This window comes from Medicago sativa, chromosome 2 (assembly GCF_051527215.1).
Source record: "Medicago sativa cultivar Bolivia chromosome 2, Bolivia_mono, whole genome shotgun sequence".
NCBI lineage: Eukaryota > Viridiplantae > Streptophyta > Magnoliopsida > Fabales > Fabaceae > Medicago > Medicago sativa.
Genome location: NC_140750.1, coordinates 73,364,049 through 73,388,969, shown reverse-complemented (window position 1 = coordinate 73,388,969; position 24,921 = coordinate 73,364,049). Strand labels below are relative to the sequence as shown.

The 24,921-nt window shown below is 33.3% G+C and overlaps 1 protein-coding gene and 2 pseudogenes across 7 annotated transcripts; 2 read left to right on the top strand and 1 right to left on the bottom strand.

Annotated features, from left to right (window-relative positions):
* Positions 1-1,450: 1,450 nt before the first annotated feature.
* On the top strand, positions 1,451-7,430 carry RING1A (RING 1A). Its single transcript, XM_085746455.1, has 10 exons — positions 1,451-1,840; positions 1,999-2,035; positions 3,937-3,995; positions 4,836-4,917; positions 5,064-5,184; positions 5,289-5,330; positions 5,597-6,115; positions 6,247-6,354; positions 6,697-6,924; positions 7,169-7,430. Exons 1-10 carry the CDS (start codon positions 1,549-1,551, stop codon positions 7,193-7,195), a joined length of 1,515 nt encoding a protein of 504 aa, XP_085602581.1. The 5' UTR covers positions 1,451-1,548; the 3' UTR covers positions 7,196-7,430.
* Positions 7,431-9,497: 2,067 nt separating this feature from the next.
* On the top strand, positions 9,498-9,823 carry LOC146950547 (uncharacterized; annotated as a pseudogene).
* A 9,764-nt stretch (positions 9,824-19,587) lies between these two features.
* On the bottom strand, positions 19,588-24,297 carry LOC146950546 (zinc finger CCCH domain-containing protein 2 pseudogene; annotated as a pseudogene). Of its 6 annotated transcripts, none has more exons than XR_015027582.1 (5): positions 22,191-24,297; positions 21,266-21,629; positions 21,133-21,180; positions 20,848-20,928; positions 19,588-19,974 (listed from the first exon to the last, which is right to left on the bottom strand). The product of XR_015027582.1 is annotated as a zinc finger CCCH domain-containing protein 2 pseudogene, transcript variant X1 (transcript). The 6 variants fall into 6 exon arrangements; XR_015027583.1 differs by having other exon boundaries at positions 19,588-19,947; XR_015027584.1 differs by having other exon boundaries at positions 19,588-19,930.
* Between the last annotated feature and the right edge of the window lie 624 nt (positions 24,298-24,921).

The window sequence follows — 24,921 nt, the reverse complement described above, 5'->3', positions numbered from 1 at the left end:
CACACTGCATACTACATCTTTTCCCAATCTGAATAGTGTCTATAATATAAGGATTCCAGAAGAATCATAAACCAAACGGGTGTTCGTCATTCATCTCTCTCTAATTGTTTCAAATCCCTAGTGTCGAGAGGCTACCGTCAAAAGTTCGTCCAAGTATTCATACTATCTTGATAAATCAAATTCAAAATATTATTGATCATTATATACATGCTCACATGATTATTCCATAATAATATATGATTATAATTTTAATTTTTATAAAACATGTTTGTACTTATGAATTATTAAATTAATTCCCACGATATCAATTACACTCTTTATATTTCCACAAAAAAATTACACTCATTATATTACATTTCTTTGGTGACTCTACATTACATCTTATAATAATAATAATAATAATAATAATAATAATAATAATAATAATAATAATAATAATAATAATAATAATAATAATAATAATAATAATAATAGTAATAATAATAATAAAATCCAAGAAACAAATATCATCAAAGTTATTCTTACTTATTTTGGTTACCATATTATACAACAACTTTTTTAGTCAAGTCCCAACTCCCAACTTATAACTAAATGAACAAATAATAATAGTACTATTAATAATAATAATAATAATAATAATAATAATAATAATAATAATAATAATAATAATAGTAGTAGTAGTAGTAGTAGTAATAATAATAATAATAATAATAATAATAATAATAATAATAATAATAATAATAATAATAATAATAATAATAATAATAATAAAATCCAAGAAACAAATATCATCAAAGTTATTCTTACTTATTTTGGTTACCATATTATACAACAACTTTTTTAGTCAAGTCCCAACTCCCAACTTATAACTAAGATTTTCCCATGGAAATGAAAAACCGAGATTCAAGATGAATTCTGCCCAAACCAACTTAATAGAACATTAATTATTGCTATTTTGATTACCATATTTTAGATGTGACACATTCGTTAACTTTGCAACCAATCGTGTTTGTTAATGTGTTTTTCTTGCTCTAGACGCGCGGCAGACAAGAAGCTACCTTTTGTAGTTTTTATACTCCCGAGTTAGAAGTGCATTGGGATGCAATATTCCCCAATTACACGCCAATCCAAACACGCTATATATCGTGAAATCAAAATGACGACATTTAGTATTGTCTCATCTCGTAACTAAGATTTTCTCATCGAGATCCAACCCGAGATCCAAGTTCAATTATGCTTGAACCCACCTAATATAACAATAATTATTCACTAAGTTGTGACACGTTCACTAACTTCATAACAGATGTATCACGAAATCAATACGACAATGTTTAATAGAGTCTCACCTTCTAACCAAAGTTTCTCAATCGGGTTCGAACCCGAGATCCGAGTTCAATTCCACACGAACCAACATAATAAATAGACTTATATACCCATATACCTCAATCTCAATCTCATTATTCATTCATTCTTCTTCTTCAACTTGCGACAGAGCCAACAATCTCTCTCTCTCTCTCTCTCTCTCTCTCTCTCTCTCTCTGAGCAACAATGCCAGCCCAGAAGCGTTCCTTACCCGAGTCAATGGAAGATGAAGAAGAAACTTCACAGCTTCTTCAACAATCTCGCCATGTCAAGCATCACCGCGAACCACACTTCATCGACCAACTCGAACAAGAGGAAGATGAAGAAGACGACGATGATGATCAACAAGAGCAAGATGAGGAAGAAGACGAGCAAGGAGAAGGAGAGGAAGATGATGAAGAAGAAGCTGAAGAAGAAGATGATGAAGATGACGATGAAGAAGGGCAGCACCATGACGATGAAAAGGAAAAATCGCAAGGTAACGTTTCAGCTTTTTGTTTAAGCACTTTTTTTGCGTTTAGCTTTTTTATCACATGGTTTTACAGTGACCCAATTGGTTTTTCTCAACTGGGTTATGCTTAGTTTTGGTTTTTGTGTTTGCTCATGTTCTAAAGTTTGGTTCTTTTTGTTTTTCAGATTCCAATGAATCCTCTGACTCTGAAGAAAAACCTGAGTAACCTCTCTTACTCTCACTCTTTCATATGCATTGTTTCTTAACTTCTGTTTTGTGCTTTGTTTTACTAGATTCATGTTTTGATCCTGTGGATTTTGAGGTTGTTGTTTGGTGTGAATTTTGCTGTTTGTGTGTTTGTGTTGTTGATTTGATGATATATGTTTGTGTCATTTGAGTTGTGATGTCTGTATTTGCTGAATGTCTTCCTGTTTGATTTGTCATTGTTGGTTTGCATGTTTAGATTTTGGTCCATGTTTATAATTGAAAACGATTCTTCCATTTCATGATCGAAGAAAGTAACCACTTTGGCGTATATTTTCATTACTTGGTACATTGTTTTTCATGGCTTTTGATTAAGCATCAATCAACATCTATGATCTCTTTCATGAGGGTGGATGAATTCTTTTCTCCAGTATGTGTCATGTTAAAGTTGCAACTGTTGAACTTTACTAATCTTCAAATCAAACTTAGGTTTGGTAGAGTTCAAGTTGTGTGTTGTAAATGTCTTTAGAGTAGCCATGTCAACTGGTCAACTGAATGGCAAAAGTTCAAAACGTATTTTTTGTAAGGATTGTCATATACCATTTGGAGTCATGATTCAAATAAACTCGTAATAGTTTAGCAAGTAGTTATGTAGTTTCCTGAAACTGTATTTCATAATAAGTGTTGTTACTTAGTGCATGTTTGGATTGACGGTGAGTTTGACAAAATCACCATGGCACCATGATTTTGTTGAAGCTTTAATATGCATTTTGCGCCTAAATCGCAGTGTCCCATCGTGATTCTGCCACCGCCAATCCAAACATGCAGTTAAATTGTTTGAGTTTTCCTCTGCATTCTTTCAATGTTTGTGCATGGTTGGTAACCGTTCCTTGTGGTTAACAGTGCTATTGATTGTGGAAGGCAAAATGTTCGCTATTTTAAGCCACTATAAAACAACATCCTTTACAAATTTGCCACAGTGGTTTGCAAAAGAACTGGCATTGCAATCCACCATGGCTGCAATTTGATAGCACTTGTAGCTACAGGTGCCAAAAAGCGCGTCTTTCACTGAAGGTGTTAACTTCAGAGAATGAAGAAAACACCAAAATGTTCAGCTTTGTGCATTACTTTATAATACAAATTAATTCTAAGTTGCTTGCTACTACTAGTCCCAAAGACTGGCAACTGATATTTTTTAACATTCGGACTATTCTACCCCTTTAACAATATCATCAGGAAGTTAAATCACTGCCCTTTTTTGTTTTTCATCATAGTTATCAATAAAGCCAGGTAGGCGTGCGCCTGAACCTAAAAGGCATGCCTAAGGCATGTGTGTCAATCTGCAAGCTGAACCCTTCTATTGCCCTGTCTTACTCGTAGTACCTTAGACAGGTCTTTAGGTGCCTTTGGCTACACGGTGTTTTGTCTTCTAAAATATTGAAATCATGATGGTTTGATGCTGCATCATAATGTTTTTCAGTGACATATTCTTAATTTAATAGAGCATTTTAGGACGAGTTCATCTTAGTTCTTTCTTGACATTGTCTTGAACATGTTGATTAGTGAGTTTGCTTGAAGTTTTGGATGAATGACATGTGCACATTCCTTTGGTAAAAAAGAAGTTTTAAATGGCATTGTTCTGATTTAATCAAGCTTAACTTTTCCATTTTGTTTGCATGGCATTGTTCTGATTTAATTAAGCTTAAGTTTTGAATGAAGAATTGAAGATCTAATTTAAATACTCTTTTCTCTTCTTCTTATGAATACTATTCTTGAAAGGAGTAAATGATTATGAACATGTTAACGGTACAAGTTGAAATGAAAATTTGGCATGTCTGGAAGTATGTTCATCCCATATTAAATTGTTCTTTCAATCGAGTTTATGTAAATATATGCTTATTTTCTTGTCTTTCTTGCAGATATGTGTACGTTGAACTTTCAGATATTCGTAAAGATGTCCAATGTCCAATTTGCCTTGGTATGTTTTTGTTCAACCTTTCTGGATGGTATAGTTGAGCAGTAACTTGCATGTGATTTTGATTTTGCTACAGTCAAAATGTTACTGATATTTAGTGATTTTGCTGCAGTCAAAATGTTACTAATATTTAGTTGGCGACTATTACAGAGCTATCACTAGGTCCTCTTAGTTCCATATTTTCTATTGTATCTAATACCATAACCTACTTCATTATTGGAAATTCGATCATATTGAAGGAATAGTACAGTTCCATGTATTCATGCTTATCTTACGAGCATCAAATTGTCAATTATATTTATAACAAGGATGCTAATTTTCGTAGTATACTTAATTGGTCAGGCTGTTAATATCACTGTATGGTCTGTATATCATAACAGTAGAATAAGTTCACTCATTAGAGTCTCATGAATGACTTTGATGAGTTAGATGCAACGATGAAATGTATATGTATTTTGCCATGAATAAGTCTCAGTTTGAATAATCAATTTACTAGTTTAATCTAAGATCATTTGTTACTTGGAATACATACGATACTAAATGATTGTGAATACTGATTTAAAAGGTAAAAAATTGTGAACTCGTTTCTATAAACGGGACATGCTATTTGAATGACGTGGAAAGTTTCATATATTTTATTAGCACCAGATGTGGTTGTTAAATGTCAACCATAGTGTGATTGCCTGTTGTTTTTAGCATTTGTCTTAATTGTGATTCTTCCATGCAATTTCAAATTTTATTATAATTTTTTTTTTCAAACCTGCAGCTTATGCTTGAATTATGGCAAACATTTTCTGAATGCTGATTTCTCGAAGACTGACCAAGCATTTTGTGTTTGAACAGGTATTATTAAGAAAACAAGAACTGTTATGGAATGCTTGCACCGCTTTTGCAGGGAATGCATTGACAAATCAATGCGACTGGGGTAAGTCACATGAATCATTCTTATTTATTTAATATGCCGCTGACAGTTGCAGTTGAAGTCCTTGTCTCTACTTTGCTTATCTGAAATCACAATGTAATGTCTGTATGTGACCGGATTTATTATTTATGATATATATATCATCTCAGGAACAATGAATGCCCTGCTTGCCGCACACATTGTGCTAGCCGTCGCTCCTTGAGAGATGATCCAAACTACGATGCCCTTATTGCTACTCTATATCCAAATATTGAGAAGTATGAGGAAGAGGTATAATTTAACCAGCTCATTACTTTGTCCTAATATATACACGGTCCTGTTTACATGCACCTTTTGTAAAATTTAGCTAGTGATACCACTCTGTCCCATTGCAGGAGCTTGAATTTCGTGAAGAGGAGAAGAACCGAAATAAGCAGGTCAATGTTTATTGAGTGAACATATTTATGCATGCTTTCAGCTTAATTATTGTAATGTGCATGCAAATTACACTGATGATACCACATGTTTTACTGATTGATGTTAAGTTGTTGACTATCTACATGGCTGCCGTAGCATACCAACTAAATACATATCTTATAAAATGAATATTTGTTTAACGCATGTTCCTTATTAATCTTGAATCTTATCAGTCATTATCAATGTTATCTTAGTGTTTTTTTTTTTCTTCTTTCTTTTCTGGCAGATTCAAGCTTCAATAGCAAAGGTTTTTAAACGGCAATCTGAAGCACTAAGCAAGAAACGTAAAGATACACCAAGTTCAAGTTCATTTGTGACAAGATCACAGCGTAATCAAAGAAACCTTCAGTCTAGGAGACAAAACCAAGCTAGTGATATTCAAGGATCTGAAGAAAATGAGGAAAATGGAAATAATGAAAGAGACTCATCTTCCGGTGATGAGGGGGGTACAGAACTCCGACAGAAAAAACGAAAGAGATGGACCAGAGTTCGCTCCTCTCAGCCCTCATCGTCAATGGCAAGTCCTGATGGTGGAAGCATAGAAAGTGATATGGATATAAATAGAGAAAATCGAGGAGCTTCTAGGCTGGTGACAAAAGCTAGAAAGCTTACTTGGGGAAGGGGTGGTTTTCGGAGTAACACAAGATATGGCAGTGGTGGTGGTAGCAACGGCAAGAGTTCCCGTAGTGGTCGAATGTCTAGGTTGGTTGATTATCTCAAAAACTTGAATGAGAACACTGATGAGGTATAAGTTATTCTCCTTTTTTTTCTCTTGTAATGGACCAATGAAAAATGTTACTACGTATTGCTTCTTTATTATACTTGTATTCTTATTTCAGTTCAATTTAACAAATAGATACTATATTTTATTTACAGTTTGATGTTCATCTCATGTTCGTTTCTCTGGACAAAGAAACTACACCAAGGTTGGAGAAGCTTCATCTGTGTTGTCGACCAAATGTGTCTGTCAAGAACCTTTATGAAGTGAGATCCTCGTTTTCTTTTATCACTTATTTCTGGCAGTGATAGTTTTTTTTTTTTAATTAGTATGAGTTGAACTTGATATCCAGAGGTTGACAACACACACTGCGCACCAACCACTTATGCTAGACCTCAGTGGTCTGGCAGTGACAGGTTTTGATCAACTTGAATTTATGCCTCCACCAAAATGCTTTGTTTTTTGAAGAAGCACCAAAATGCTTTGTTAATATATTAGCACTGTGTAATTCTTCCCCATTGAAAACAATTGTATAATATGCTTTTTTTGACGAACTGATGACAGTTTTCTTATGATAATTGTCTGATATTTTTGTATTTTCTTCATAGTATGTTGCTAGTCAGACTCCTTTGACAGTTGAAGAAGTTGAGATACTGGCAGTTAAAGGATGCAGCAGTGCAAATTGTGACAAGACAGCTGATGAGGATTCAGTCCTGGATTTCGATGAGCTATCATCGTTGGTTATAGATCCACAAAAAGATGAACTGGAAATTTTGCAAGCTCATGAAACTGTGGCAGAGATTAGATCCAAAAGCATATTTAAAAGGGGCCATTTGGTGAGTATTAAGATTTTTTTTTTTTTCCTTCTATAAAGCACAAACATGGACACAACATTGACACGTTAACCATGATAATAAATTTGAGAAAATTAATTAATTAATTAAATGTAATCACATGTGTTATGGACTGTAGACACGTCTTCGAGGTCTCGCACCCTCCCCCCACCCACACACACACACAAGTATTATCAAGTAAATGCTAAACTATATATATTTATTTTTTGTTTTTCTGTTGTTTCAGATTCTGGCATACAAGAGGAAGGTGTGAGTCATTATATTTATTGGTTTGGGTGGCAGGCGTTTGAGATGGACAACAATGCAATGAACTTGTTGTGTGTACATAAAAACAAAAGACCAAAGTCTTTTTTTCTTTTCTAGTTGTAACCAATTAAAGTGAATAAGTTATCCTAAAGTATACTAAATTTTAAAAACCTTCATAATGATATTATGGTAGCATTGTAATATGCTCAATAAGTTTTAGAGATATATTATACCTCTTAAAATATTGGTTTTTGTTTTTGACCGAATCCTAAAATATTGATTAGAATTTCAATTTCATACAAATTTGTGTTAATTATCGGATGAAGTTTAAGCATACCAAATCTATCATACATAGACGAAGTAGTTTTAAGAAGTAGCATATTGTGGCCAACTGGATCACCAACAATTGCTTTTACCAAATGATTTTTGTTAAATACACATCAATGAATCGCAAATATTTGAATCTCTCAAGCCTTTGGTCAAGGGATCAATCTCTAGTTTGTATGCTAGGAGATGTTAACTACGTTGAATGAATCCGAGTTAATTTGATAGATTAGTCTTCGTAGTTATGCGCATATATACCTTGATTTATAAAAAGAATAGTCGAGTTTTATCAATTTCATCTTAAAATACGTCATTTAAAAAAATACATATTTATCAGAAAGTGATGATGAAATGAATATAATCAAATTGATCTTTATGTAGAAGTTTTTGTTTGAGGCCTATAAAAAAAAATAGGCTAAAAACTATGCTCTTTAGGCCATTATGATCGTTTTTTTTAACTAGCAAACAGAAGAGGATTCATATTACCCTTTCATTTGGTGGGTGGGCAAAGTAGTGTTTGAAATGTTGGTGTTTTGAATCTGTACGATGAAATTTGTGTTTTTTAAGAACAACAACACTCACCTTCCACATTTAAAAAAATAAAATACACATGACTCTAAATGTAAACTGACGGACAATATAATTTATTCAAGTGTATTTTGAGATGACACAAATAGTATATATTTTTGGATGTGTATATTTGAAGTGATTAAGGGGTGAGAAATTTCCTTTTTTTAAGGACATATAGATCAAACATTTATGACTAATAAACTACCTAGTGGCACTATAATTACTCGAGTTAGGATATTCTCTTTTTCCTTAGAGAAACTTCATATTACGGATGTTTTCTTACAACTTGCTCTCTATTCTCGTAGAATCCTTTATTTATGGGTCTAAGAGTCCTTCTACTATTCACCCATAGTACTATTCACCATAGTACTACTCATTCTAATACTATTCATTTCTTACATGATTTATGACATAAGTTTAAAAAAACAAGTTTACATTAATACTTGTGTATTTAATATTAAATATGCATCTTTTTCATAAATAATTGTTGATTTTTAATATAAAAATTCCCCTTTTAGTTGCTCTAATGTGCAATATTGTACAGACAAACTCATATATAAATACTACCCAAAAATATTACTTATTCGCCTAAGAATAAAACTCTTCCCTATATATTCCCAGAAAATAAAGTTCGTAAACTGCTATCTTTACTTAATTGTACATACGTCTTGCCACATATGTGCTTGCTTCCAACATGGAAAAGGTAGTCCCTGTTTAGGGACTGCCTCACATATAGTTTTTTTAAAAGGAAAATGCTATTTCTCTATAAAAATAGCATCAAGAATTTTTCAAGACACAGTTGGCAAGTTTTAATTGCATGATTTATTTGTTCACTTCCTCATTGAATTGTGGCAAATAGTGCATTGTGATTGACTGCTCTTTATTCTTGAAGAATTCATGATGTTTTTTTTCTAGAGATATAGCATTGCTGTTTTTAAAAATGAACTTTTAAATTGGCTAGAAAGACTCACTCACTCTATTTTTTTTTATCAAGTTTACTCACATAATATATGATATATGATTCTCATAATATAAATACGGAAATTTTAATCAATTTTAGTTGACCCATTTATCACATAAAAAGGATCGGATGGAGTATTTACGAAGTTTTCAACTATCATCAGACCACTAAAAATGGATTAGTGGTGTCATTGCATGAAGTAATAGATCATTACAACAATCATAGTGACACCATAGCACCAAGTTTCCAGATATACCATAAAAACACAAGTGTTAGAAATTTTTTTAGTAAAAAATTCTTAACAACTTTCCATAATTCACGTGTCCATGAAACTTGTACATTTCTTAGGTACATAAAAAAAATTAAAAATATATACAATACGTGCTTAATTGATATGCTGTAGATACATATCTCCAAAGACATTATTATATATATAGTAACCAAAGTACTCAACTATAGCAAAACAATATTTTTGTTTAGCAACATGGCTCACCTTGTAGCTTTTGTTACTATTTTTCTCATAACAATGTGTCCAATTTCTTCATCAATATCTTGTGATAATGTGTATTGGGATTTTGTAACATGTCTTTGGTACCTTGCAGCTTATGAATCCGAACCATCAACACGTTGTTGTAAAACTGTAGCAAAACAATATGAAGAAAGTATTTGTGAATGTATTGTGAATTTGGGAAATGATTAGATATTCGTTTTGATCTCTCTCGTATTGATGATCTTCCAAACAAGTGTCATGAACCAAAATCTTTGAATTGTTCCAAGTAAATCTTCTTCAACTACACTATCATCTCATTTTATTTTATTTTTTTAATTATAACTATATTCATCTCATTTATATTCACTTTGTTTATATATTTAATTATTAATGAGGTTTATTGTCGTTATGTAGGATTAATCACTGAATGGAGAAAGCTTGTTTTGGTGAAGAATGGGAGGTGTGAAAAATAAAAGAAAGGTTTAAAATGATTCCAAACCAAGAATGGAAATAAATGAATGAAGTACACTCAAAAAAATGTTTTTATTATATGAAACTAGAAGCTTTTTTTTTAAGGAATGAAGCTACAAGCTACTGTAATGTAGAACTAAATTAATTTTATTTAGAAACATTTTCCTCTCATTTTCAATCTACATGATCAATTCCACTCTTGTTTTTGTATTTTTTTTTTCCTAACTGGTATGAACTAACACGTAAGAAAGGAGTCATAAGTTGGTTTGGTAGTGTGTCAAAAAAAAAAGTTGGTTTGGTAGTTCAAGGGATAATGAAATACTATTAGATATGTGTGAAAAAAAAATGAGCAATATATAGAACAAGCAGATCTTCCTCTTATATGTGTAAAGGACCAATTCTTGACGTATGCATGCATACTTCTACTGATTAACGAATAAATAGACAATAGGTCCTCAAAATTGTAAGCGTCGGTCCAACTAGTCTCAGATGTTTACTAATCAAGCTTGAAGGGGGTGTATTCAATTAGCACAGTATTATCTTTTTGGAAGAGCTTGAATTGATTGTTTTCAAATCGTGTTTGGTGGTTTTTTATCCAAAAATAATAATTTAAACTTGCTTTTCACGAATCCACAATAAGTCATATGTTTCTTTGTTAAAATGCTGCATTGGAATTGATGGTACTGGTACCTCAATGAGAACCTTATGGAAGAATATAGATTGTTCAAGCTATTAAAATATTAAATTTTCAGGTCCCAAACTATTTTTTTATTTGTATTTTTAAAGAATTTATACTCTGATTTACAGTACTATTCAAATGGAACATAGAAAGGGCATGAGGTGATTGTTAGATACTCTCTCCGTCTCCACTTAACGATACAAAAATAATTATAAATGAATAAGAGAGTAATTCTTTTACTAAATTATCTTTTATCATGAATTGGTGTAATGATAATGACATACATAATAAAATATATATTGACTTGAGAGTGGTGAAAGGAAAATACAATTAATATTACTTCGAAAAGTAAAATGATCGTCCATTTTGAAATTTTTATTCTTTTTACAAATAAGTCACACATTATGAGATGGAGGGAATAGTAATTTATTTAACTCATGTTATTGCAATTTTTATATTTATAAGTTGGCTGTCTAGTCCTAGATTTTACAATGTATTCTCTTTTATTAGATGTATTATGTATATCATCCGGTCACTATTATAAACAAAATTTTGCATTTTAAATTCATTCAATTAATGGATGTATATATAGTCTTTATTATAGACTACATACATCATTTCATATATAAATTTAAAATGTTGATTTTTACTTATAATAGTGACAGAAGAGTGTAGTCTCTTCGTAACTCTTATTTCGATAAGTTATAAGTTATGTATGATCCTCTCAAAAAAATGTTATGTTGATAATATTGTTTCTCTAACTTCTTTCTTCTTCTCTATTTTGTAATCTTAACGGTAAGAGCTCGAATTGAATATGCATCTTATTTTGGAACCTGATATGGTACATTGCTGAAAAGGTAGACAAAGAAACAAAGGTTTCTTATTTTGCAAGTGATTGAATAAGAAATATTTGATTCTCACTAATAAAGAAAAGTATAAGTTGAATGCAACTTTATTTAACTTTTAAAAAAAAATATAACAAATGTCTTAACAAAATTGTTAAAACAAACAAAGGTACTAAATTTTACATGAAAAATTGAAATATTTTTAAAATAAAACTTTTTTTTATGAGTTCTTTAAACAATACCCTTGTAAGTTGTAACACTTACTATCATCATCATTTAAAAACATCCTAAAAGATTATTTGGATCAGTTTGATTCATTGATATCCTCTCAATTATATAGCATTTCCCTCAATAAATTCATTAAACTAGCAACCATATTTTGAGGTGGAGAATATATATGAAAAGGTCCTCACTTTCGGTGTTCTTTAATTTGCATGAGTGCGTAATCACCTAAACTTTAGCTGGTCTATCCGTTTTTTTTATAAGCGTCACTCTTTTCAGTTTTGGTATCAATCATTAATAGTAGTAACGTACTGTACTAACGTGGACTAATTGAATTATGGTAAAAATAGAAGAGATTAATCCCTGTTGTACGAGAAACTTCATACCAATAATAATACGATAATAAAAAGAACTTAAGAAGATTTTATATTTAATTAAAACAAAAAACAGAAAAAATATGTACATATATTTACTCACAATTGCAAGATCAATGGACCTAACCCTTATTTGGTCTGCCTTATTCTAGAGTTACTTCAACGAGATTGACATACTTGGATTATTCACATATACGAATCTAAAGAGTGAGTAAATATATATTCGGATCAAGCATAGACTTGCTTCACCATGTTATCTTAAATGAAATTAAACCAAATATAGCTTACAACGCCCAATCATTTATTCATAACTGTTGATAAAAAAATATACCACCACCAATATCCCCACATTGAATTGATGAGCTAAACACAAGTCTTAATATAGCTAATAATCATTAGGACTCCTATGGTTTCTTATCCTTCATGCATGTAGTAGTATATCACATCTTATTTGATGTTCAACCACTTCACTTCTTTAGTAGTTGAACCATCATTTTAAAGACACAAAAGAAAAGTTATTCTTTCTTATCCTTTATTTTTCTCAATGTTACACTCGCTGATATATATTCATACTATATAGTACTATCCATCCATATATATACATATTTGCTGATTGGAGTAAACTATGAGATTCCATCTTAACCTTTTTTTAGTAATACCAAATCTCTTTTACCTATTTTTGGTACTATAAAAAATTGTAAGATTATCATAAAATCTGCTATTGTTGCCACGACACAAAAATTGCATGCTAGCCATGTGCACTAATATTCCTGTTTCATTTTCATACAACAAATACCCAATCCCAAGACATAAGTAACCACCCTCTTTGAGTAGATTTTTACCACGTAGCACAGTAATAGTCACCAATGAAAAGTAAAGCACAAAAACACATGGATCAAAATAGGAAAAAGATTCATGTACACCCCTTTTCTATACACCCCTTTCTACCACTGCTTATGTGGCAGGGATAGTTTGGTAATTTCATGCGTTAGGGATAGTTTGGTAATTTTCACAATCCGTTCCACTTCTCTGTTCACAGATCTGTTCTCTCTCACTCTTAATCCCACTCTTACATCTCTCTCCCTCAACTGGACCCATTTTTTACTTCTTTGTCAGCAAGGTTTCCTCAACTTTCGAATTTTTTGCTTTGAATTTCCTTATCAATTTTTGTTGTTCAACTATGGTTTTGATTGGTGTAAGCAACAAGAACAGCCAGAGGCGGAACACGGTGGTCGGAGGAGGAAAGAGGACGGCGTTTTCTTGATACATAAGAATAAACGCCCAGATTCTCTCTCCAAGAGGCGAAAGTTTTTTCGAGAAGAAACTTTTTCTCCAATGCTCAATGAGGATCCTCCTTTTCCCGTTTATATTTCTGATGCAGTACGTACTTGTTGTATTCTCTCCATCATTTTTTATTTTCTACAAATAATTATTTATTTTACCATATTCACAAATTTAATGATTCAACCTTTTTCTCGAATGTCCATGGATTTGAGCGTGCAGGAATATGATGTTATAAAGGCCAAGGTAAAATGTTTTTTCATTAGTTATGTTTATGTACTCTCTTTGTAGTTTATGCATACTTCTTAACAAAATCATTCACTATAATTATTTCTATTATATAATTAGTTTTACTCACTAAATTACTCTTTTTTAATATATATATATATATATATATATATATATATATATATATATATATATATATAGTAGTTAGGTGAATTGTGATATAGTAAATTGAGATATTAGTGAAAAAAGAGTAATTAATGCTCCATTAGTAATTTAAAATGGAGGGGTAGAAGAACTAACTAGTCTATGATATGTTAAGATACCAAAAATTTGGTGTATTATTGGAAAACAATAATGAATACTTTCATGTTTTAGAATTTAGAGTAACAGTGATAGTTCTTCCATTTTAAGAGCATGGCCAAGATTTAAGAGAGATACCAATTACCAAAATAACAGGCTTTAGCAGATTTCTATGGAAAAGCAACCAAAAAAAAAAAGATTTCTATGGAAAAAAAGGTCCATTTTAGAGCTAGAGCTACATATAATTCATGTCCGGATATAGAGATTTGTGTGTGATTTTGAACTGCGGAATAGAAATGTTTTTCATCTTTTACTCTTAATGTTGTTTAACAGGTGAAAACCATTCCTGCAATGACACTGGCCTTATTGTCTGACAACCCTGCTGCACAACTTGAAGCAACTACACAGTTTGGAAAGCTACTATCAGGGGGTTTTAATTAGGTGAATTTCCTTACCAATGCATATATTCATATACATCTCGTTCGGTGTTTTGTTTTCGTTTTCCGGCGAGATGTCCAGAAATTACAGCCAGAGGTATGAACATCTCATTGCAGCTATTTATTCTCAACAAATAGTTGCATTTAATTCTAATAGTGAAATATTGTGTGTATGTAGATTGTGCAACATATCTTACTTGACATGATAAGTCTTGCTTTCTTTACCACATATGCACTTTTGGTGCTCTTCTGGGCTGAGATTTATTATCAGGCAAGTTTTACTTTTTTTGTTTTACTACTATTTATTTACATTTTTAAATAGCAACTTTATATTGGTAATTTGTTATTTTGCAGCCTGATTTCATATTTGATCATGTTTTGCAGGCACGAGCTGTATCTACCGATGGTCTGAGACCAAGTTTCTACACAAATAATGTTGTGGTTTATGTTATTCAGGTGAAAAATCTTGCCCATGATTGCACTTGTGGTCAAAATAGTCGGTTTAAGTTTTTTTTTTGTGGCAATGGATGTTGTGTGCAACCTGTTTACATTTTCATCTTGTGTTTCTTAGCTTATGTAGAAACATTTACAGTATGTTTTGCGTAATTCGTAATCATCGTTCACATAGCCCTTTCGTGTGTAACCTTTTTCGATGGGAGCTCTAAGATCCCAGTAGGTTCCTTTGTCAGATCTGACAAGTTGAACCCCTCCATTTGTCCATGTGTCCGTTCCCAATCCCAGAAAACTGTTACTGCTCAGCTCGTGTGTTATAATCAGTTATCAAATAGAGATGAAGAATTTTCTGGAGTTTATCAAACATTTCTGCATTATTTGATTCCAAAGGATAAAGAGGTTGTTGCTTCATATCCAACTTAGAAATTGCTGTTGTGAAGGAGTTTCTCTTAGGCATATTCATTCACAGTGCTGTTGGGTTTGATGATGAGGCTGATTGGCACTCTTTGAGTTCTGACTTAGGATTGACTTTGGGCAACATGTGCGACCTACAATGAAAGCTTCTAGTTCTTTTTCCCCTCTGATCTCTGTTGTAAAGGATATATCAGGAGTTTTACTCTATAATTTTCACTTACTAGAAAATTTGAAAAAACCGGTCAAACAATCCTGAATTGAGCTGTTGACCTCACAATATAACTGGGTTAATTGCGTTGATTAACCAACTCCACCTTAAACATGCCAAACCATGTAGAGTCGTAGACTTCTTTAGATTCATAGCACTATATTCTCTATCAATCTTATTTGTTGCTTTGATGACGCGTAATTGCCAAACATTTGCCAAGCATTGTTAGTTTTATAGTTGTCTGGTACCTTCCCATTGAGTTTGCTTGTGACTCTGCAAGACTGTAACCACATATAATGCTTAACGAATTTCTCTATTGAATCCACCTGTCTTGAAATTTTCTGGTACTTTCCAGAAAAATTGAAGTTTTAGGAAGTCAGCAAAGAGTTGTCCAAGTGATCAATAGAGAAATTCGTTAAGCATTATTCGTCTATTGTACAAGGTACATACTTACCGCACATATTCAGAACAACTCCTTGCTGACTTCCTAAAACTTCAAACGCCATTTTTCATGAAGAGCGGTGGAAGTTTGGTACTATAATCCCACTCTCACAGATCTGTTCTCAACCGGACCACTCTCTCTCTCTCTCTCTCTCTCTCTCTCTCCCCTCTTTCCCTAAATTCGGGGATGAAGCCCACCGTCGTTGTCTCTCCAACCCGCTCGATCTCCTCCCAACCGCTCGATCTCCTCCCACTCTCTTCGTTTCCTCATGGACGTTGGTCTCAGTCACCGGCGTGTTCCCTCACTCGCCGTGGACAACTTAATCTCTTCGCCTCCTCCCAATCGCAATTGATTCACACTCTTCATCATGGGTTGAAAGTGATCTCTATCTCAAATTTGTTTTTTAATTTCTTGGTTGAAGGTTTACATTTAGGTTTTTTTGTGTATTGAATCTTGTTTTTCCACAATTGGTAATCACTAAGTTTTACAACCAAAAATGGGTCAAATGCAAATGTTTTCTTTTCATAGAATTGAATTTGGATTAAACCCAAAAATCAATAACCATTATTATTGTTAATCACTTTTAGTGGCAGTTTAGCTCTTATTTTATGGGGCATGTTTATGGATATTTTTAGTAGGATGGAATGGTGCTTTTGGCTAGTTGATGACCATGGACAAGAAGTTTCCTCATCCTTGCATCCATGAAACTAAAATGTTGGGTTAATAAAATTGGAGGATTAAAGTAAATATACTTTGAGTTATTAAAAATTAAAGTGTGTATTATTGCCCCTGACTTATGTTATTGATGCATATTTAATTGATGTAGGGCTTGAATGAACAACTTAGGTTAATGATGTAAGGAATATAATAGAATGTAATGTGAACTTTTATGAATTAGTTTCCAGTTTTTACAAGAAGATCCATTTGACTATTTTGGATAGTGTTTCATTTTGTCATATCAACATAGAAGCTAACTCTTTAGAAGACTCTTTGGCGAAAAGTGGCTTTTGTATGAAGGCATATGGATTAGGTAGCTAGGAGTGTACTGACTATATATTTGTAACTTGGTGTCTTTTCTGTGTTGTTATTTGGTTCATGTACCTTGTTTTTGAATGTCCAGTTGGAAAATTTCTTGTGTTGCTGATATTTTATCTAGAGCATCAGGCGGTGATATGTTTGTAACTTGGTGTCTTTATGTTTTGTTATTTGGTTCATGTACCTTGTTTTCTTGAACGCAGGGAAAAAACATGGTGACGTGTTTGTAAAATTGTGGTTACACGCTTCTAATATTTGGTTATATGTATTTTTTCTGCTAAAACAATACCATTCTATGACAATTTATCATTGAGATATCAAGAGATATATATTCTATGTTTCTTGGACTCTTAATTGCATTAGTTTTCTGTTATGAGTATGTTAAACTTATAGACGACCAATTTTGCACGCAACAAAAACATATGGCTACACCTTTGTAAAATTTTGGTTATACTCTTCAAAAATTTGGTTATATATAGTTGACAATGCTAGTAGAGTTAATCAAATTACCTAAGGACATCATGTTCTTACTCGTTTGTACTTGAAAGTCTTGATGTCTGATTAGTTGATAAAAAAAGACTACCTATCAACTCAATTTTTTTGTATCACTTTCTGGAAGATTTGGCAGGTTAGGAACCAGATGGTGTTTCAAAATCAGCAATTGAATCCTATCCAAATAGCTATTTCAATCTTGGAGTTCACTTCAGAGCTCAATTGTTCAAACCATTCTGCAATTGCTACTGTTACAATGAGATTTGATGCTGAATTTTGGTGTCCCCCTCCACCAAGTGTGATGAATCTGAATTTAAATGTGGATGGAGGATACTTTAAGGAATCTGAATTTGAATCTAGAGACAATAGAAAAGTCCTAGAATTATCCAAGGTCTTGTTTGGATGGTTGATATATAAAATATTATCTAGGTTGCATAGACATTTTATCTACTTTGTCCAATCGTACTGTAATTTTTATTAAAAGAAATAAGATTGTTGTTGCCCATAGCCTAGTGGGAGTAGAAAAAGGTTTGGTTCTAACTCATGGGTGGGATATGTCCCTAAACCAGGAGCCTCTGCTGCTTGTAGTAATTGAATAGTGGGAGTAAATTGCATAACCATCTTTAACTGAATTCATGTTTGCTTATAAAAAATAATTGTTCATGTATCAATGTTGTACTATGAACATAAATAATTGCATCTAGTCACTCAACTTTCTATCTTAATTATCATGTAATTTATAGATGAGTAATTTTGAATGCATTGAATTATTTGGTTACCAAGAATTATTTGGTTATATGTTTCAATTATTTGGTTACCAAGAATTATCAATTCGAGCCAATTGTCAGAGAGACATTCAAAGTTACCATCATCCATGTACTTCAAATTATTAAGGGCATCATATTTTATGTTGTTAGGTCGGATATGAAAATAACGACCAATTTTGAATGCAGGGAAAAATGGTTACGCCTTTGACAAATTATGGTTATATTGTTCGTTTATTTGGTTATCTGTAACTTACATGTGCAAAAAAAAAAAAAAAATCAATTCAAGCCAATTGTCAGTGAGACATTCTAATTTATGAAAAAATAGTGGTCACGCATATGTCAAAATGTGGTCATACAGACCATATATTTGGCTAGTTTTTCTTTCCCAGGTGTAAATAATATCGTTTTAGGCGAATCGAACGCATGATCTCATTTGATCACTGCACTAACAGCCTTTCCAACCATAAATAACCTGATTTACAATCGGCGAGTTTATCACGCCCAAAGACGGACAAGTTCTAATTTATGAAAAAATAGTGGTCACGTATTTGTAAAAATGTGGTCATACAGACCATATATTTGGCTAGTTTATATTTCCCAGATGTAAATAATTTCGTTTTAGGCGAATCGAACGCATGATCTCATTTGATCACTGCACTAAAAGCATTTCCAACCATAAATAACATGTTTTACAATCGGCAAGTTTATCACGCCTAAGGACGGACAAGTTCTAATTTATGAAAAAATAGTGGTCACGCATGTGTAAAAATGTGGTCATCCATACCATATATTTGGCTAGTTTATATTTCCCAGATGTAAATAATTTCGTTTTAGGCGAATCGAACGCATGATCTCATTAGATCACTGCACTAAAAGCATTTCCAACCATAAATAACATGTTTTACAATCGGCAAGTTTATCACGCCTAAGGACGGACAAGTTCTAATTTATGAAAAAATAGTGGTCACGTATTTGTAAAAATGTGGTCATAGAGACCATATATTTGGCTAGTTTTTCTTTCCCAGGTGTAAATAATATCGTTTTAGGCGAATCGAACACATTATCTAATTTGATCACTGCACTAAAAGCAATTCCAACAATAAATAACTTATTTTACAATCGGCAAGTTTATCACGCCTAAAGACGGACAAATTCTAATTTCTGAAAAAATAGTGGTCACGCATATTAAAAAATGTGGTCACACATACCATATATTTGGCTAGTTTATATTTACCAGGTATAAATAATCTTGTTTTAGGCGAATCAAACACACAATCTAAATTTGATCACTGCACTAAAAGCAATTCCAACAATAAATAACTTATTTTACAATCTGCGAGTTTATCACACCTAAAGACGGACAAGTTCTAATTTCTGAAAAAATAGTGGTCACGCACCTTAAAATATGTGGTCACACAAAACATATTCATATTCATACTCTGTCAATATCTATCTTAAGAACCATAAAACCATACATAGTGCGATTAGAAGGAATAGTACATTACAAGCTTAGTGAGTACCATACTATAGTATTGTTCAAGAAAGTTAGTAAAAGAAGGAATAGTACATTACAAGCTTAAAAGAGCATAAAAAAATTTACATTAAATTTTGATTACGCCACTACACTATTTTTATTCTTCCTCGTATCACTCTTCACCTACGGTGTTCCAAGAACCCCGCTCTTGACACGATTTCTTGACTTGTCTTTTATTCGAGTGAACACGGTTGATGCTTGGTGATCTTCATCATCTGATACATTTGATGATCTTCATCATGTGGATACCAAGAACACTCTTAAAAACACCAAAAGGATAACAAAATTGTTTATCATCCAAATTCAAAGCACAATGTAATACTGATAATAAAAGAAAAAAGGGAAAACTGGTCCATTGAAGCTACTGCCATATTTAAGTCCATGGAAGGGTTGGTCCATTGTGAGTTTATTGTAGGCAATCTTACCAAGCATTTACATTGCAAGAAACTGATTTGACTGCTTGAACCCAGGACTATCTAGTCATACAACATTTGTAAGTTACACAAAAATTGTAACACCAATAGAAGAAACAAATTGTATGTTTCCTTGATTTTCTTTCACCTATTGAAGAGCAAACAGAGGAGCCCCATGGTCCAATAGTTGGGGTTGCTGTAGTGTAACTAGAAAGTCACGAGTTCATGGCATGAAATCAAGATCTTACGACTACAAAGACTGCCTACAATAGACCTACAACCGATCCAACTAAAAACACCAGCTGAGATATGAGAATAACACCAGAACTTCAAATCTGGCTCCTCTAAAGTGAACTCTCACATTAGAGCCTTCTCTTTTGACCATGAAGTTGAAAGGTTTAATAGGACAGAAGACAACAAATGCTCTTTTAAGCATAACTGTGCTAACATGGGTCAAACCTTGCTAATTTTGGCGACTTTTTATTGGCCATTATTTTAACACTCCAAACAAGACTACTTGAAATCAAACGACTAAAGCATATTGACCAAGTAACAGAACATACAAATGTTTACACAAGGTTATGTCTATTCTGTTACAATAAAATGTGGACATAAACTTGTCAAGAAAAAGTGGACAAAAACTACACTTGAGAACTTTTCTGTTAGATATAAACTATATACGAAATGTTGATTCTAAATTTACATTTTTAGAAGCTTACCAGAGGGGTCATGCTATCGAAGTCCTTGACAACATCAGTAAACTTTCCAACATCTTCTTCATCAACTGCGGCAGCAACATCCTATCCACCCAAAAAAGAAAATGTCAGTTCATATGCAAAACATACATGTAAAATGTGAACAAAATAATCCTAATGTTCAAATAAATACCAGAATTAAATACAAGATTATGATATTGCAAGCAACAACTAAAAAATCTACACATTTTGATCCAATTCTCTTGGTCCAAAACAAATTGATAATGAAATTCAACATTAGTAACCTACCGCCAATAATCTATACTCACGTGTTCCTGAAAATGTTGGATCTAATTCCTGCAAAACAAATACAAAACAAAGAATTGAGCAACTAATAAGATGTTTAGGATTTCAAGATGTATATTGTTGAAAATCAATAAACCTGATATCTCTCGGAGTTGTTCCATTTTCTGCACATCCAAGAACTTCAAAATGATTCCCGTGAGTGGTGGCCGGAAAAGAAGTGGACCGGCGGTGGTGGTGAGCTTTGGGTGTGGCCGGTGGTGGTGTTCAGTGAGGGGGAAAGGAGAAAAAGGGTGAAGAAGAGAGAAAGGTGGGGACGAGAATCAGGGGCGGATCTAGACATTTCATATTAGTGTGGCAAATTTTTTAAAGAAGCTATAATACAAATTATACTAAAAATAATACCCTCATTGGTCGAGTTGGGAGCAATATCCGTGTTCGATGCTTGACTAGTCGAAGAACTAGCTTTGTCTCTGGACAACACAGGAAAGAATTTCTTCATCCTATAAACATCATTGTACAATAATCAATTATCATAAACAAGTAGTAACAATAATCAATTTTTGAAACAGCATATTCAATAAGGCCTAGCACAAGAGAAGCTACAAAGAAAGCACAACCATAAGGAACAAAAGAATAGGCGCAAAGCCTCCCTACTGCCAGCAAAATTCAAAACACTTAAGCCAATTACAAAGATACAGGGGAGGTTAAAACAACAAAAAATCACAACAGTATCCCACAAAATTTGTCACAGCCGCGCCTAACAGCCAAAAACTCACAGGCCGCCAATCAATACCAAAAAACTGTCCCAAAAAACCAACCTGGAGTACCTTAGCAGTCCTTGCCCAAACCGAAAGCATACCAATTCTCAATTATTTACTTTGAACCAAAACATATATTAAATCAAATCTATCATAGTCTCAAATCTATCATTGCAGAACAACAGAAAATCTCCAATTCAAACCCTAAAAAAAACTCAATTCTCAATTCACAATTCTAAAACCCTAAAAAAGCAATTGTATAATGAATGAAAAAGTAGAGAATCAATTGACTATTTCACTTACCTTGGCTTAGACTTAGAGTGAGAACCGAGAGATACACTAGATTTGAAGGAGTGGAAGAGAGAAAATGATGCTGCTGAGAGTGGAAGAAGGAGAGGTTTGTTTGTTTGTTGTGAGAAGAGGAGAACATAAGCTTGCAATTTGTTTGTTAAGAGGTTGTGATTTGTTTGTGAGAAGAGAAGTTAATCGTTGCTTTGTTTCTGAGAGTAGAGAAGAAAAGAAACGCGATTTGGTTTTGTTTGTGTGTGTTTTCCACTTTCCCTCAGTTCAATCAGATGCCTTATGAGAATGAAGGAAGAGGTAGAAGGTGAAGGAAGAGCTAAAGTGTATTTGTGTGAGAAGAGAGGGTGAAGGAAGAAAGAAAAAGAGAGAAAGAAAGCTGAGTGTATTTGTGTAGGGTCCAGTTGCCAAATGTCAAAATTTTGTGTGGGTGTGTAGGGGTGGATGCCACCTATGGTGGTATGCCTATCACCACTCATCAAAATATTCCCTTTAATACATAAAATCAAAATGAAATCCAAATGCATAAGTTACATAATACAAAGTACAAATTCAGAAAGCAAATTATTGACTAATTTGAAAACAATACAACAAAAATTAACATAAAATAAAACAATTACATAAACCTGCAGGATTAAATAAATATGCTTATTTTTCTTCTTGACGATTGCAGGGATAAATATGTGATATAGCTTAATCCTTCAATATTTACACTTCACTCCACTGAAAATCTCATAATCACCATTTTGGCACCATCTTCAAAATTCAACACTCTTCTACATCAGCAATTCATTCACCCATCCGAGATCAGGGGCAGGACAAGACAGACCATTAACGTCACCACCACCAACAACCTTATTAATATTGTCGCTGTTTCCCAAAAACATGTTCATATTGTTGTTAATGATGTTATTGTCAACATCATTGAAACTTGGTGTCAAATTCTGATGAATAGATTGTGAAAGAATATTGAAATGTTGTTGATGATCAAAAGAAGAAGAAGGTGAAACAATAAACTGTTGCTGATTCTGTTCCTCAGGAACATCAAGAGATTCAAGATAACCCATGTTTTGTATCTGAAGTGCTTTAGCAGTAGAAACTGGTGAAGAAGAAGAAGATGAACCGTCATTGAAATTCATCCCTTCAAAAGAACCCAAAAGATCAATAAGCATGTCTCTATAACGAAGATTGTTACTATTAATCGAAGAACCATAGCGTGAGAGCGATGGAACACCGTTACGTGGCTTCATCGGAGACATAGGTGGTGATGCCGGAGGCGAAGAAAAATGAGACATACCAAAAAGTGTTGAAGTTGGAGAATTATTAGCACCATTACCATTACCATTACCATTAGCGCCACAGTGACAAAACAAACAACAATTGTTTGATTTTGAAGCAACATGGTTATTCAAAAGCTTGTTATTTTTCTTGTTGCATGAAAAATGTTCATTTGAAGATGATGATGTAACAGGAAGGATTCTTAATTGACGAGGAGTGTGTGCAAAGAAACAAACTTTTCTCTTACAGTTTTTACCATCTTTGCATGCTTCAGTTCTGTATCTAGCAGGATGAAGCCAGCATTCAAAAACACCATGAGCAAATTCACAAGTATCGCCACGGTTACAGCCACCGCGGCGATACTCAGGGCAAACTGTCCCTGAGTAATGAAACCGCCGTGGATCACGGCGGCGAGCTTTTTCACCGGGGTGAGCGAATGGACAGTCAGTCCAGTCATGGCTCCGGCTACGAGTGCACCGGCGGACTTTGAATTCATACATTCGGAAATGATCTGATGAGTAAGGATCATCAGAGTCTGAGTCAGAGTCATTGTGTGGGAGGAACTTTTGAAGGATGGTGTCGTCGGAGAAGATGTCGACGGCGGCGGTGGTGTTGCGGCGGGTGAGGAGCTTTCTTGGAGGGATGTCGATGTCTCTAAGGGATTTTTTGGGAGAGAGAGGTTGGTAGGAAGAATGAAACTTGTGTTGTTGGTGTTGTTCAGCACAAATAGTAGTCATTGTGAAATGGGGGTGCAAACAATAAGAGTATGAAAAATGACACGGGGGTGTGGAAATGAAATGTTAAGAGAGAGTGTAATGTGTCGAGATGTTGTGAATGGAAAGAAGGGAAGAGAGGGTTATTATATAGGAGGAAGAAGAGTGTGAGTTGAGAAAGAGAAAATAAAATGGTGACAAGGATGGGAATAAGGGATGGTAAGGGGGGTATGTGGCTAGGTAGCATTTGAGAGTAACATGCAAAAGAGGGTATGTGGCAGTTTGTTAATTCATTGGGGCCTAATGTTTTGGCTATGTGTAATTCGATTACAAGCTCTCAATTCAACAATATCCGTGCCCTTTTGGTTTTGGGTGACATGAAAATTCTAGATCACGATATATAGAATATTGTATATTTTTTATTTATTATGTATAGAATACACAAAGAGGTGTCCATGCAATGTACTTTGATACATTGCATTTCTTTTGCTTTGTCTTTTCGTTTTTTATCCGTTTCTCTTCCTTGACTTAGTTGTATATTGATTGAATTAGTTATCCTACAAATTCTCATTCATAACTCCATAATTTGCTGGATAAGCATGCGATAAAATTGTTGGGCTATGACTCATGAGGTCTAGATATATTGGTAATATTAAGTTAAGAACAATCACATAAATGAGTTACAGGTCATATCTTATCGTATTTTGACTTAATTCTAAGACCTTAATTCTAAGACGTTAGAT

Excerpts from the sequence above, each read along its gene's own strand:
- RING1A (XM_085746455.1), top strand. The coding sequence starts at position 1,549 with ATGCCAGCCCAGAAGCGTTCCTTACCCGAGTCAATGGAAGATGAAGAA. Across the intron at positions 5,331-5,596 it reads AGAAGAACCGAAATAAGCAG|ATTCAAGCTTCAATAGCAAA; the intron begins GTCAATGTTTAT and ends CTTTTCTGGCAG. Across the intron at positions 6,116-6,246 it reads TGAATGAGAACACTGATGAG|TTTGATGTTCATCTCATGTT; the intron begins GTATAAGTTATT and ends TTTTATTTACAG.